This window comes from Neophocaena asiaeorientalis, unplaced genomic scaffold, assembly GCF_003031525.2.
Source record: "Neophocaena asiaeorientalis asiaeorientalis breed wild unplaced genomic scaffold, Neophocaena_asiaeorientalis_V1.1 scaffold132, whole genome shotgun sequence".
Classification (NCBI taxonomy): Eukaryota; Metazoa; Chordata; class Mammalia; order Artiodactyla; family Phocoenidae; genus Neophocaena; species Neophocaena asiaeorientalis.
In genome coordinates, this window is record NW_020173393.1 from 2,757,144 (window position 1) to 2,771,305 (window position 14,162).

Below are 14,162 nucleotides of genomic sequence, written 5' to 3' on the forward strand. Positions count from 1 at the left end.
AAACCAGGGTTTTCACAGCGTGTCCCACCAGGCGATAGTAATGTACTCCAGGAGAGCCTGGGCATCAGAAGACTTCGAGAAGCCCTAGGCTTCCCAAAGTTCCATAGCTGCCTTGCCTGAAGACTTCTCAGAAACTTTAATAGACCGACATGTGTTGCCAATCTTTTGTGCAAACGTGCAAAACAGAGAAGCAAATGCACCAGGAGCCGGTACCTGGAACCCTACCCATTGGTGTCCCTCAGCTTCCCTTGGAGCTGAGAAGGTGACCCAGCCCAGCTCCTCTTTCCCAAACAGGGAAGGTGTCTGCAGAGGCCTCGGGGGTGCCCTGGGCAGGCGTCACCATTTACAGTATCTCAGAAACTCAACTGTCCTCAGCCCCCGCCCCTTCAGCCCCCTTTTTCCCCTGGGACATTTTTTGGTATTCCAAAGGAGGTACTTTGGGAAATAAAATGCTGAGTATCTTGGTGGGATACAAGGAAGAAACTGACAGGGAGGTCCGCTGTGGCCTGGGACTGTGTAGGTGCCCCATTACGTGATTCACGCTTTTCAAATGGTAAGTGGGAGACTGGGATGGACATGTACACACTACTATATATAAAATAGATAACTAATAAGGACCTACTGTATAGCACAGGGAGCTCTACTCAATACTCTGTAATGGTCTATACGGAAAAAGAATCTAAAGAAAAAAAGTGCATATATGTATATGCATAACTGAGTCACTTTGCTGTACACCGAACTAACACGACATTGTAAATCAACCATGCTCCAATAAAAACTTTTTTAAAATGGCAATGTCCCTCAATCCTCCCAACAGCTTTCTGAAGTGGATATTACAATTCCCACTTTACAGATAAGAAAATGGAGGCTCAGAGAGAGAAGGTAATTTGTCCAGGATCACACAGAGAACCTATCTTAGAGCAAGGGCTCAAGCCCAAACCTCCTGATCCCTGTCCCTGAGCCCCTACCAATATCCTCCCCAGGAGAGCTGCCTGGGGCAGTGGTGCAGTAGCTACTAGCCTGGACTTTGAAGCTTGTCTGCCTGTTCTAATACCAGCTGTGTTGGATACTAGCTGTGTGATCTTGAGTAAGTTACTTAACCTCTCTGTGCCCCAGTTTCCTCACCTATAAGATGGCCATAATAGCACTGATCCCCTAGGGTTGTTGGAAGGATTAAATGAGCTAATATTTATAAAGTGATTTAAACAGCTCCAGGCGCACATGAGCACTGTGTATGTTTGTTAAATAAAATCAAACCAGTCCAAGGCTATATCCCAGGTGGGCCAGCAGGACCCACCTGCCCAGGGCCCGCACTGCCCGCAGACCGTGTTCACCCTCACCTGGTCGTCCAGGGGGAGCTCGCAGAAAGCTGGGATGTACTTGGCCCACTCGACGAGCACCAGCAGCTGCTCTTTCATGGACTCACACACATCCGCGATGCTGGCGATCTTCTTTGCCCGAATGTCGCCATTGATTCCAGAGACAGGGGAGGTGATCTGGGGGAGATGAAGGAAAATGCTGGGGATGGCCAGGCCCTCCTTATATCCTCTGTCCCCTGCACAGAGCTCCCACCCCGGAGAGTTCTCCTGTCTGGAAAAGGGCAGCTGGACTGTGGGTGCCTTCTCAGCTCTGAAGGAAGCTCAGGGAAAACCAGAAAGGGAGGATGCTGAGGAGGCAGTTATGGGGGAAGAAGCTCTCTCTGGGCCTCTATCTGCTGCCTGCCCCGTGCGCCCTCCTCCACCAGCTCCTTTGAACCCTGAGGAACCCCTCAGCCCTAGAGGAGAAGCAGAGCAAAAATCCTCATCCTCATCGGATAAGTGGAGAAACCACTGCCCAGAGAAGTGCTGTGACTTGCCCAAGGTCACACAGCAAGGGGTTGGCTGAGCCCCATTGCTACTCTGTCCGCTTGTCCACTCCTCTTTTCTCTCGGGGCTAAGCTGATCTCAGGCCCTCAGCGAGAGAGAAAACTGCTTGGCTTGCAGAATGCAGGCCCCACAGGACCCCTGAGTGCCGGCTGTGGGTCTTTGCTACTAAACCGGCTGAGCGATCCTGGTCTCAGTTTCCCTTCTGCGATAGCTGAGGGCCCTCCCATCTGCTGCTCCAGGGCCTGGCTGGGGAGGTCAGGGGTGGAGTTGAGATTCCTCTTTGGGGTGAGGGATCCCCAGTACCTGCTGGGACAGGACCTCGGCCTGCAGGAGCGCGTTGATGGAGGGCAGGCTGCTGTCCTCGTAGCTCGACCTGCGAGTGCTGATCCGGTCCCGTTCGTTCTGGACGGCTGTGAGGAGGCAGAGAGAGGTGGGGGTGGGGGGCTCCCGTGACATGAGGGGTGGCTGAGGAGCAAGGGGAGGTGGCTGAACCCAGAGGGAAGGACTGCAAGGCTGGCCTGGAACAAAGGAAACAGGGTTGGAGGTGGGAGTTGGGGGGCGCTGGGGAGCGCCCAGGGAGCAGAGCCCAGATCAGCACGTGGGAATGGGGGGAGATGGGTCCTGGCCCAGCTGTGGGAGAACTTGCCAAGCACCACAACTGCCCCGCACACAGCTGGGTGGCTGTAGGAGTGACCAAGCCATCACTGGAGGCATGCAAGGTCGTGATGACTTGGCAGAGGGCTGAAGGTGGGTCTTTGAAGAGGGGATCTGTCGAGATGACAGGCTTTCAAGCTCTGTTTTGAAAAAGGGTCCCTTTCTTTCCAGATGAAAGTGTATAAAACAAGCAAAATGAGTTGCTCTGGGTGACGGAGATGGTCAGGGATTCCTGGATGTGGAGGCAAAAGGCCTGGACAAGGGGATCTGGAGGCCCCACCTGCCCTGGTGGCCTCAGCCATCAGCAGGAAGTGCATGTGCTCTAGACAAACCTCTCAGGAGCAGCTCAGGAAAGCTCTGGCTCCCTCCTGACCGACTGCGGGGCCCCCTGCCAGGAACTCAGAGACCCAGGGCCTCCGTCCACCAGGGCCTCACACCCCCTGGGCATCCCCATCCTGGCCTAAGATGTAAGGTGGTCCTTCTGCTGCCCTGGCCTGGCCCTTGGAGTCCGGGAGGCCTCACGGTGGAATGTTTTTGAAGCTGGAAGGAGGGAGGACGGGGCGGCAGGAGACCTGGGTTCCTGTTGGGATTCATCCCTCACTCTCCATGTGCTGGTGGGGGTCACATCCTCTCTTTGGGCCTCGGTCTCCCCATCTATAAGCTTTTCCCTCCAAACCTGCTCCTCGGGGTCTTTCCCATCCCAGGAACAGGCAGGTTCATTCTTCCTCCCAGCCTGGGAGTCTCACTATATGCCTTTTTTCTCACACTCCAAATTCCATCAGAAAGCTTTGCAAGATCCATCTGCGGCTCCCGCTCCGGGCTGGGCCCTGGGGCAGTTCAGACCCTCCTCACCAGTCACTTTGCTTCTGGCCTTGCCTCTGAAGTCTGTGCACTTCTCAAAAGACAAAGGGATCCCCTAAAACCCAACTCAGGTCATATCCCTCCACTGCTCAAAACCAGGACCTCCCCATCATACCCGGAGTAAAGAGACAATTCCTCGCGATGGCCCTGTCTCTCCCATCTCGCTTTTATTCTCTTTGCCTGTCAAACCTGCCTCCCCGCTGTTCTGGGACTCACTCGGCCACTCCCCCTCAAAGCCTTCCCGCGGCTGTTCCCACTGCCTGGAATTCTCTTCCCCCTGCAGCTAAGCTGCTTCTTCTTCATTTACTCACGTCTTTGTGCAAATATCACCGTCTCAGAGACACCTGCTCTGACCATCCTGTCTGATGTGGTATCCCTCCCGCAGGCTCTGCCCTTTCTCCAGCCTTATTTTTATTTTTTTGCTGTACGTGGGCCTCTCACTGTCGTGGCCTCTCCCGTTGCGGAACACAGGCTCCGGACGCACAGGCTCAGCAGCCATGGCTCACGGGCCCAGCCGCTCCGCGGCATGTGGGATCTTCCCGGACCGGGGCACGAACCCGTGTCCCCTGCAACGGCAGGCGGACTCTCAACCACAGCGCCACCAGGGAAGCCCCTTCTCCAGCCTTGTTTTTCTTCTTTGTACTTACTCTCTGTTTCTTTCTTCACTCTCTGTCTCTCTAAGAGAAGACAAGCTCCAGAAAGCCAGAACATCATCCCTATTGTCCACTGCTGTAGCCCCAACAAGTAGAACAGAGCCTGGCGCACAGTAGGTGCTCAATAAATATCTGTTGAGCGGCTGAAAAAAGGCGCAGGATGAGACAAGCTCTGATTCTTGGGCACATCCTATGCCCCGTTTCTCAATGGAACGTTGACATTCCCGCTATTCAACTCTCTCCTGATTTCACACATTGTTGGAATCAGAAAATGAAAGTCAGATAGTGTACAGGGAGCCCGGGAATTTAGTGGGATATGATAGAGGTCCCAAGGTAAGAAATCTCCTCTCCCCAGACCCACCATTCTGGACGAATGCCAGCTCCCAGCACCGCTCCCCTGCCTGAGTCCCGCCCCGCCCGCAACACCCCTCCCATGGCTACCAGCCCGCACCCACCAGGGCGCCAAGTGGCGGCCTAAGAAAAGGGCTGCTGTCAGCAGCTGGGGATTGGGCTCCTCAAGGTTAGGCCGGTGTTATCAGTGCCCGGCGCGAGCTCAGTCACGGAATGATGTTTTCCACATGTTTGCTCAGTATTAGCAGGGTCGGGGACCTAAGGTAACTTCTATTGAATATTAACCGACCCGGGCAGAGGCGGAGAGGAGGACCAGCCTGTCTTCCGAGAGAACCCCTGAGTCGGGGCGTAGGGGAGTGCTGGGCTGGGGTTCCCAGGAAGGGCCTCTCAGACGGCCCCTGGCCTACCGCCAGCTTGCACCTCCTGCACCCCTGGCTCTGCGTCCTAGGCTGGATTTCCGACGCCAGGAGTCAGACATTTGTCCTGGGTCTACCAGCAGGGGCCCAGGAAGGTGTAGGTTTAGAGGAAGAAATTTGAGACCGGCTGTAGAGCCCACTGATTCCCCAGATTTCTTCCCAGAGTCTTTGTTCTTTCAGGGAACCCACTTCTGAACACCGTGGAATAGCCTCTGGCCAAACTTATAAGACTTTGAGGTTGAGAGGAAGTTTCAGGAATCTCAACCGAGAAGGTGCCTCCCAAGGCCATCACTACTAGATTTCATCCAGGGACCTTGTTGTCTGCTCAGCTCTGGGGAGCCTGAGCTCTAGTCCTGCCTTCCCCCGACCCAGTCACATCACCTCTCTGGCCTCAACTTCTGCATCTGTAAAATGGGGAGGGGGTAGATCTGATGACCTCGTATACAACTGACTGGTCTATAAATGCTACGCTTGCGGCCCATACCTTCCTGTCCTCAGGGGCAACTTTTGAGTTTTAATCCCTGGATCTTCCTAAGGCCATCGAGGAAGGGAAATAAAAACTGGTCCCAACTCTCCTGATCACTGGGGCTTCCACCGAGAATCTCTCTTGACCTCCCACCAGGCCGAGGAGGGGTGTTGGGACTGTAAGACTTAGGTAGAGCTAGTAATGTCCTGACTTCCCAGAACTTGACCACAGTGGCAATGGAACACGTTGCTACCCTGGCCTGTTCTCAACGCAACCAAGCAACTGCATGTGTCATGATCTCCTGGTTAACCCAAGCATGTAAATAAGCACCAACCTTTACTAGCCCACACTCACTTGCCATCGGTCGATTCTCCTATCCTCCTGGAGTAACGCCACCTTCTCCAAGACAAGAAGCCATTGGCTATTCTCAAGCGTAAGCTAAGGCAGAATGGCCGGGGGCTCTCCCTCCCCTTCCAGGAGCCAGGATCCGGGCCTGCTGCCTCTGTGGCAGCTCAGTGGGAGGATCAGGGAACAAATACACATGTCCTGGTGGGCAGTATGTACTTGTACGGGTAGATCAGTGGGCGTAAAGGTAGACTCACAGAGCTGGAAGGGTTCGTTATCCACCCCCGTCATTTTATAGATGTGAACACTGGAGCCCAGATGGGGCAGAAACTTCCTCGAAGTGACACGTGAAAGTGACTCTGAATATTTAACAAGAGACATCTATAAAGACCATCCAGATGCAGGACCAGGCTACCTACAGCCTAGGAAGGTAGCCATCTGCTCAGGTGAGCTGCCAACCTTTCTCCACCTGCCTGTCACAAGGCCTGGAATTTTAACATGAGAGATTCATTCTCTCAAACCTAAAATCTTAGGCTGTCGGGGTGATTGATAGAATCACTGGCTCTTAGACTATAGCTCTCAATCTTTTTCTTGCCTCCAGCTGTTCATGCATGCCTCATATTCCCATTCATAACATTTCTTTCTTTCTTTTTTTTGGCCACGCTGTGCAGCATGTGGGATCTTAGTTCCCCGACCAGGGATCGAACCTGCACCCCTGCACTGGAAGCATGGAGTCTTAACCACTAGTCCGCCAGGGCAGTCCCCCATTCATAACATTTCTCATTCCACAAAGTCGTTCTCAAGTTCAAGGTGAGACTAGCTCAATCCCATTGATAACTGGGTAGGGGAGAGCAGGGGGGCATCTGCCTTTTGAAAAAGGCCCTCCCAGACTTTGAGGATAACTGAGGTCTGGATGAGAGAATTGTGTTGCTGCGAGCCAGAAGGGGCCTTGGAGACCACGCACTCCTTCGTGAGGATCACAGGACCAGGTTTCCCAGCAGGGCTAGTGAACTCTAAGGGCTCTGTAGGGATGAGACCCAGAAGATGTTTCCCAGGGAGGGAGAAGAGAAAACAGGGGCTCAGAGGTAGAGTCGGGGAGGGGAGACAAGCAAAGCCAAGTTCCCGTCCTTCTCAGTCTGCCCGGGGAAGGCTGGGTCCCAGGCTCCTGCTGCGGGGTTGGGTGGGGTGGGGTGTGTGTGTTTGTACAGAACTAGACCAAGGGTTTTGGCTGCTGTGCCACAGCTGCGGGCTGGAAGCGAAGGTCTGGGAGCCAGTCCCAGGTCTGGGGAAAGTGAGTTGAGCAGAGGAGACAGATTTGAAAATGAGCTCAAGTTACCCAGAGAAGCGGTTAAAAGATGTTTGTCTCCTGAGCTTAGGCTGAAAAACTTTTAAACATTGCTGGGGTCCGGAGGGCTCAGTAGGCAGCACTGAGGTATCGTCCAAACAGCAATGAACTCGGGTCCAAAGCTCTGGGTTCAAACCTCGGAGCTTGTCTGACCAGCTGCGGGGCCTTGGGCAAGTTGCCGAACCATCCTGGGCCTCAGTTCCCTCGTCCATGAAAAGCAGGAAGGATAATAGTGCCACACAGGGCTGTCATGAGAATGAAAGGAACTATCAACTGTGGAAACGCCCAGCCAGGGGATTGGTATCTGCTGGTGGCAGGAGGCCAGGGAGACCCGAATAAACATTGTGCCCCAGCGTTCCCATCCTCCTCCACCCAGGATGAGTCTGGGGCCTTGTTCCCTTTTCCTAGAACGGGAGAACGCTGGGTCACCCGATGCCCAAGAAGGAAGATTAAGAAACTGCTTGCGGGGGGCTTCCCTGATGGCGCAGTGGTTGAGAGTCCGCCTGCCGGTGCAGGGGACACGGGTTCGTGTCCCGGTCCGGGAAGATCCCACATGCCGCGGAGCGGCTGGGCCCGTGGGCCATGGCGGCTGAGCCTGCACGTCCGGAGCCTGTGCTCCGCAACAGGAGAGGCCACAGCAGTGAGAGGCCTGCGTACCGCGGGGGGGAAAAAAAAAAAAAGAAACTGCTTGGGGAGGAAGCTCAGCTATAGAACTCTCCCACCCCCGCCCCCATTCCCATTTGCTGAGTCTGGGTGGTGGGTCCATGGATGTTCGTAGTGCCATTCTCTACACTTTTCCTAATGTTTGAAATAGTATATTAAGAAAAAACACCCAATTCGGCTGCCTTGTGTTGGTAAAGGCAGGCAGGGGTGGTGGCGCTGGGAACCTGAGTAGCTGAAAGTGGGAGCTTATCTCTTGGAATCTTTCTCAAGACCAAGCCCAGCCCCTCCCTATGGTCAGATTTTCAGGCCCTCCCTCCTCTCAGCCGTTAGCCAGTCACCCTGGGGCCTGTCACCAAGTCATAAAGTTGTGGCCGCAGTTGTAAATGGCTGCTGGGAGCTTGCGGGTGCAGGTGGGACAGTGGGGTGGCAGGGGGAGGGTCGAGGCTCACCTTCCTTCTTCATGCCAGCCCGGAAGCACTTCTTGAGCCTGCAGTAGCGGCACTGGTTCCTCTTGTCCTTGTCCACCACGCACTGCCGGCTAAATCTGGGGAGGGCTTTGGATGGTTGGGTAGAGAAGAGACAGCCTTCCCCCTCCCAGGTCTGAACCAGGATCCTGGCCACCTGGTTGACCTCCAGCCTCTTTGTTCAAACCTTTCATCCCAGGAGTTCTTCTGCTAACCAACCAGGAGCTGGAAAGGCCCTATGGACTCTCTGAGAGCCCAACCCTGTCCCGCTAAACATGGGGAAACTGAGGCTCAGAGAGGTGACACGTGGCCTCAGACCACTCGGCTGCAAGTACAAGGCACTGCTATTTCCAGCATATCCTATAAAATCCCAGAGCCCAGAGTGGGCTCCTGATTGTGGATCAGTGTCAATACTTGGTCCACATAAGCCACAGTCTTGGGGGGGGGGCAGGATATGGAATAGAGGCAGTACCCACAGTGGTTATGGGTGGGACCCTGAGTGTCAATCTGGGCTCTGACATTGATTCAAGCTGGGTGACCTTGGGCAAATTCCTAGTCCTCTCCAAGCCACAGCTTCCTCATCTATAAAATGAGAATAATAATAGTAACGACCACAGCAGGGTGTTGACAGGTGGCAATGAGATAATTACCTTAATGGGGCTCAGCACACAATCTGCTCATAGTAAGGGCTCGTAACTGACAGCTACCATTATTTTATTATTGCTGTTACCCAGAATGTGAGATGCTTTGAAGGAGGGATCTCCAAGGCCTTGAGAGAGGTGGAAAGGCCGGGGCCAATCCCCTATTTGCCCCAGAAAAAGCACCAGGTTGGGGGATGGTCCTCATCCTCTGAGGCTTCAGAATTGGCTTGATCCTAAACCACATGGGTCCCCATTTGCTAAATGGGAAAAATAACAATGAGCTTCTGGGAACAGTTAATACAGGCAAAGACTTAGTATGGTGCCTGGCACATGGTAAGTACTCAATAAATGTCAGTCTATGGCTTTATGATCAATAAATGAAGTTTCTAGAATAGATGTTCCCATCTGGATCTGCAAGGACTAAGAAATCAGAGGGGGCTTGAAGGGCTTGAAGGGCAGATGCCTCTGGGACCTATTCAGAGAGAGGACAGACCCGGGGGGACATTAGCCCAAGTGCACCCATTTCCCAGCTGGAGAAATCAACGTTCCTCACCTGCAGGAGTACATGTGGTTCTTTCTCACACTCCTCCGGAAGAAGCCCTTGCAGCCGTCACAGCTTGAGGCACCATAGTGTTTGCCTGTGGCCCGGTCCCCACAGATGGCACACAGGGCGCTGACACCCAGGCTGTTGGGTGCGTTGAGGTTGGCACCTTCTGATGGGGATGTGTCTGCACCACAAAAGAAAAGTGAGGACACAGCGGGGGCAGAAAGTCACCTCCCGGAGGCCCTGCTCTCCTGGTGGTTTAGATTCAGAAACTGATATGAGCAGTGTGGGGATCTCCCCAGGGCTTCAGCCTCAGCTACACCCAGGTGCTGTTATACTCCCTCCAAGAACTTGGGCAAGTTCCTCGCCATTTTGGAACCCCCATTTTGCATCTATAACTTAGGGATGGTTGTGGCACTGACTTCACAGAGTTGTTTGCAAAGGTCTGTTCCTCCCCATCGTGGAGACCGCTAGCCCCAGCTTTTCTCTGGGAAGGAACGAAAACCTGGCTGTCTCCTAGGATGCATCGGACCCTTGTAGACCCTGATTGGCTGGGTGGAGGGGACTGTGGGAGGGGCAAATATTCCCCCAGCATCTGCCCAGAACCAGGTCCTGTTCCTCACTCCTCACTGAGTGAACAGGTCTGGGTGGCTCTCAGCTTGGTACCCAGGGGCCCTGAAACTCTCCCAGGGAACAGGAAGACATACATCAAGGACAGTGGCTCGTTTGCCCTCCTGGGAGGATCATGGCAAGGATCTGAGCACCTCATAGCAAAAGCTACTGCATCTATGTAAATGTGAAGAGGGGAATAAGAGGCAGGTGGCTGGGGTCCTGGGTACTAGTACTGCTACCGACTTGCTTGTGGCCTTGGGACAAGCTCCTTTTCCTTGCTTCAATTTCCCCTGGGCCTCGGTTTCCCTAACTGCAGAGAGGGGCAGTTTGGTCCAGTCGTTTTCAATTTTTTTTAAGTTTCAGCAGCTGAACCCTCTTTTTTGTAAGCAAATATTCTACCAAGGATAGACCTCTTAGAGAAGTTGACAAACACTATTGACCATCTCCCCAGAAAAATGCCTACATATGCACATCTCACAAAGTCATACACACACGTGTTTTCATAGAAACCCTGAATCCAATCTTGAATTCCTAGGGAACATCTAGCTAAGAACTGGAGAGGGATATAGTTCTGTAGTTAAGGGCACAACCTCTATAGCCCTTCTGCCAAGTTTAAATCGTAGCTTGCCCACCTCTTAGCTGTGTGACCTTGGCTGCATTAATTTACTTCTCTGTGCCTTCATTTCCTCACGTGTAAAATGGGGAACATGATAATCCCCAGGTCTGTTATGAAGATTCAGTGAATCAATATACGTGAAGTGCTTGGCACATAACAAGCACTATATCAGTGTTTGTGAAATGAAAACTTTTCTGCAGAAGAAAACTCTGGGAGCAGATGACTTCCAGCCTCCAAGCACAAGTGGACATCTCATTGCTGCTGTGGCCTAGCTGAACATCACCTAGACTCCCGAGGGTGCCCAGGAGTGCGGCCCCCTCCACTTGGTGAATTATTCCTGGAGATGGGGATAATTGTTAAACTGCGTTGGTGCCCTTTCTCCCTCAGCCTTGCCTCCTCCAACCCCCAGGAGAGCTGACCCCACAACTCAGGCGGAGGCTGGGGGAAGGGGCTCCCATATCCTGGGCAGGATAGGCTGGGTGATGCCAAGTATATCACTCCACTCCCGGGGTCAGCTGATGGCTCCCATTCTCCAGGTGAGAACATCAAGGCCCGGAGAGGACAGGACTTGCCCAGAGTCATCACATTGCTGTTAAGTAGAGGAACCAGATTTATGGTCCAGGTGTGAGGGCCAGTGCTGGCCTCTGGCCAGTGCTGTCCTTATTGGGGTGTCTGCTGGGGCCTCTGATAAACAAGGACGTCTGCCACTTCTGAATCAAGAGTGGCAGGCAGGTAGGGAGCTATCTTTGGAGCCTTCAAGCCTCCAGCCCAGGATGTATGCAAAAGATAACCCCAACTCTCAACCCACTTCAAACTCCAAGGGAGAATGTAGACTCTTCTTAGAGATGCTCAGAGTTCCTAAGACGACTCATACGGGGCCAGGACCAGTTACCAGCGCTAAGCACTCAGGTGCCTTATCGTTTTTTTTTTTTTTTGCGTTACGCGGGCCTCTCCCATTGCGGAGCACAGGCTCCGGACGCACAGGCTCAGCGGCCATGGCTCACGGGCCCAGCCGCTCCGCAGCATGTGGGATCTTCCTGGACCGGGGCACGAACCCACGTCCCCTGCATCAGCAGGCGGACTCTCAACCACTGCGCCACCACGGAAGCCCCAAGTGCCTTATCTTATTGGATCCTCTGGTTAGCCCTGGGAGGCAGACGCTATGATTTACTCCCACTTTACAGATGAGAAAACTGAGGCTCAGAGAGGAAAATGGCTTGGCAAGTTCACACAGGTAGGGAGGATTTATGCCAGAATTTGAGCCCCGATCTTTCTGGCTCCAGAGCTGGAGGCTGTCCTGTCTTCAGAACAGCTGGTAAGGAGCCTGGCCTCTGTCTCAGGAACACACAGCTCTCGGGAGCTGGAGACATGCGCTTTGAAGGGGTGATGGGGGCAGCCCAGGGCTGGGCGGTGACCAGGTGTGGCAGCACACACTATCCCTCTGGGGTCACACAGACCCTGCCTAGTGCAGCAGCTTCTTGTTTACCATTTCCTGTGTGTTTTCCCCTCACGTGATACCTGGACACTCCTAAAAGCCGGCCGGCCAGCAGGCCTCAGGTGACTAAGCCCATTTTGTAGAATATACAGAGGCCAGGAGAGGGGAGGTGACATACCCAAGGTCACACAGTGAGCGAATGGCAGGGGGAGGCGAGCAGCTGGTAAGACTGACCACGGGCAGTGCCCACTGACCACAGGCAGGGCAGATACCTCTCTCTGGCTGAGCTGAGCTGACCCAAGTTCTACAGACCTCAGCTGAAGCCGCGGAGCCATGGAAGGAAGGCAGGTGGAAGGCCAACCTCGGCCAGCTGCCCTCTCTCCTGTGAGGCTGGCCTTCGACCAGTCAGGTCCCGGCATCCTGGCTTCCAGGCCTCCTCCCTTCCCCCATCTCTTTGTACAGGAGACCCCCCCGCCCTTCAAATGTGCTCTAGGTGATATGGGAGCGTATGTACAAACCTGGGGAGAGACACACAGGCAACACAATCTGCTCTAAGACAAATGGACCTGTTGCTGATATGAATCGCATTTGTTGAATGGCAACCCTGCACATCACGTGTACACAATCACATCACGTGTACACAATCACATGTGCTCTGGACCCCCGAGGGCAGGGATGCGCACACATACACAAGCAGGTATAAACAGGATGCCCAAACGGGACATACACCCAGGAAGCTTGGGGCACACAAACCAATCCAATCCACAGACCACGTGTGCAAACATCCACAGACACACGTACACACACTCATCACCGCTCACGGACATAAGCAAGACAAACACAGGCATCCCTAGAGACACCAACAAACACAGACCCACTCAGTGAACAAATGCAACTAGAAATAAGACACAGAACACGCACCCACAGACAGGCGAACACAAACATGCAAGTGGATTCCCGGAAACACACGTTTGCAACACACTACCACCTGCCCACACGCGTACACGGAAACTCACGCATACGCGCCAAGAGGAGGTCACGATCGCACACCAGCGCGCACGCACACGGCACACGCACTACTGATCCGCGTCTCATCTAGCAAAACCTCCCTGAGAACTCCATTTTCTCTGAGTGGGGCGTTCACCCCAGGAAAGTCCCAAAGATGCCCTGAAACACAGCTGTGCCTCCATCCACCGTCCCCAGGGACAGGACATACCTTTCCGTCTCTCTGGACCTAGGCCCAAGGGGCTCAAGAAGGGACCAGGTTGGACCAGTTACTGGAACTGGACACCAAGAGGAAGCTCCCATGAAGTCCCCGCTCCCAGTGACACGCTGAGCGGGGACAGCTTTGGTAACAGGGACCACAGGGGCCTGGCAGGAATACCTGGGACCTACTTTTGCTGAAGATTTGCCCTTGCAGCACTCCCCCAACCCAGAATACCTCTGGTCACTGTACCTGGGCACATCTTCACCTGGCAACACCTGTGCTCTCACCTATGGGACCAACGTGCTAATCTATCATTCTCCCAGTCCCAAACTGAGTGCTGAAGAGTCGCTCCCGTACCTGGGCACACCTGCCCCCAACTGGCACACCTGGGCACGCCTGCCCCCACCTACCATTGCCCATCGTCAACACCTGCACATTCTCAAACTCCAGGGTGGTGTAGGCTGGGTCCAGCGCAGCACTGTAGTCGGCCATGTCCATGTCGACAAGGGTTTTGGAGAGGCGCATCCTCCCCTCTTCACACCTCGGCCACCTGCCCTGCCCAGGATGCCCACCCCGAAGGCTCTGGGCCGAGCCTCAGCCCCCGCCCTCCGCCCTCCCACCGCCTCCTCCCAGGCGCCCTCTCTGCCTTCCTGCGTTTCAAACCGTCCTCTGGGAGGATCTGCCGGGAGTCTTGGCCTAGCCCCTGAGAAGGGGTGGAGGCTCTGCCAGGGAGGGTTGGGGGTTAATGGTTAATCGGCTCCCCCACTGGTGGACCGGCTGGGCGGGGCCGCAGGGATTTGGCTGTTTGTTGGTTTCTGGCTGACCCCCCGGAGTGCTATTACAACGGATGGGGCCCCAGCTCCCCAGTATTGTGTTATCAATTCTGTAAGATGGGCACACTATGACCCTGACTCAGCCACCCTCCAAGTGACTGTCACCCCGAGTCAGGCTGATACGCTCACATATGCCCTAGGACACTGACAGCCCACCTCCAAGAGGCCCTAATTCAGTAACTTCCCCAGTC

General features: G+C 54.3%; 1 protein-coding gene across 6 annotated transcripts in view; it reads right to left on the bottom strand.

Annotated features, from left to right (window-relative positions):
• Window positions 1-13,829, bottom strand: part of HNF4A (hepatocyte nuclear factor 4 alpha) — a 28,131-nt gene extending 14,302 nt beyond the window's left edge. For 2 of the 6 annotated variants that reach the window (XR_003003478.1, XR_003003477.1), the window contains exons 1-5: window positions 13,549-13,756; window positions 9,278-9,452; window positions 8,069-8,163; window positions 2,169-2,275; window positions 1,341-1,496 (exon numbers count right to left, since the gene is read on the bottom strand). Coding sequence is in view for 4 of the 6 variants with exons in the window: in XM_024746851.1 (XP_024602619.1) it covers window positions 1,341-1,496; window positions 2,169-2,275; window positions 8,069-8,163; window positions 9,278-9,452; window positions 13,549-13,663 (648 nt within the window). In the remaining 2 variants the exon portion in view is untranslated. Of the gene's footprint in view, window positions 1-1,340; window positions 1,497-2,168; window positions 2,276-8,068; window positions 8,164-9,277; window positions 9,453-13,548 lie in introns of all 6 variants that reach the window. The other 4 variants (XM_024746852.1, XM_024746850.1, XM_024746851.1 and 1 more) reach the window with 3 other exon arrangements.
• Window positions 13,830-14,162: the final 333 nt, after the last annotated feature.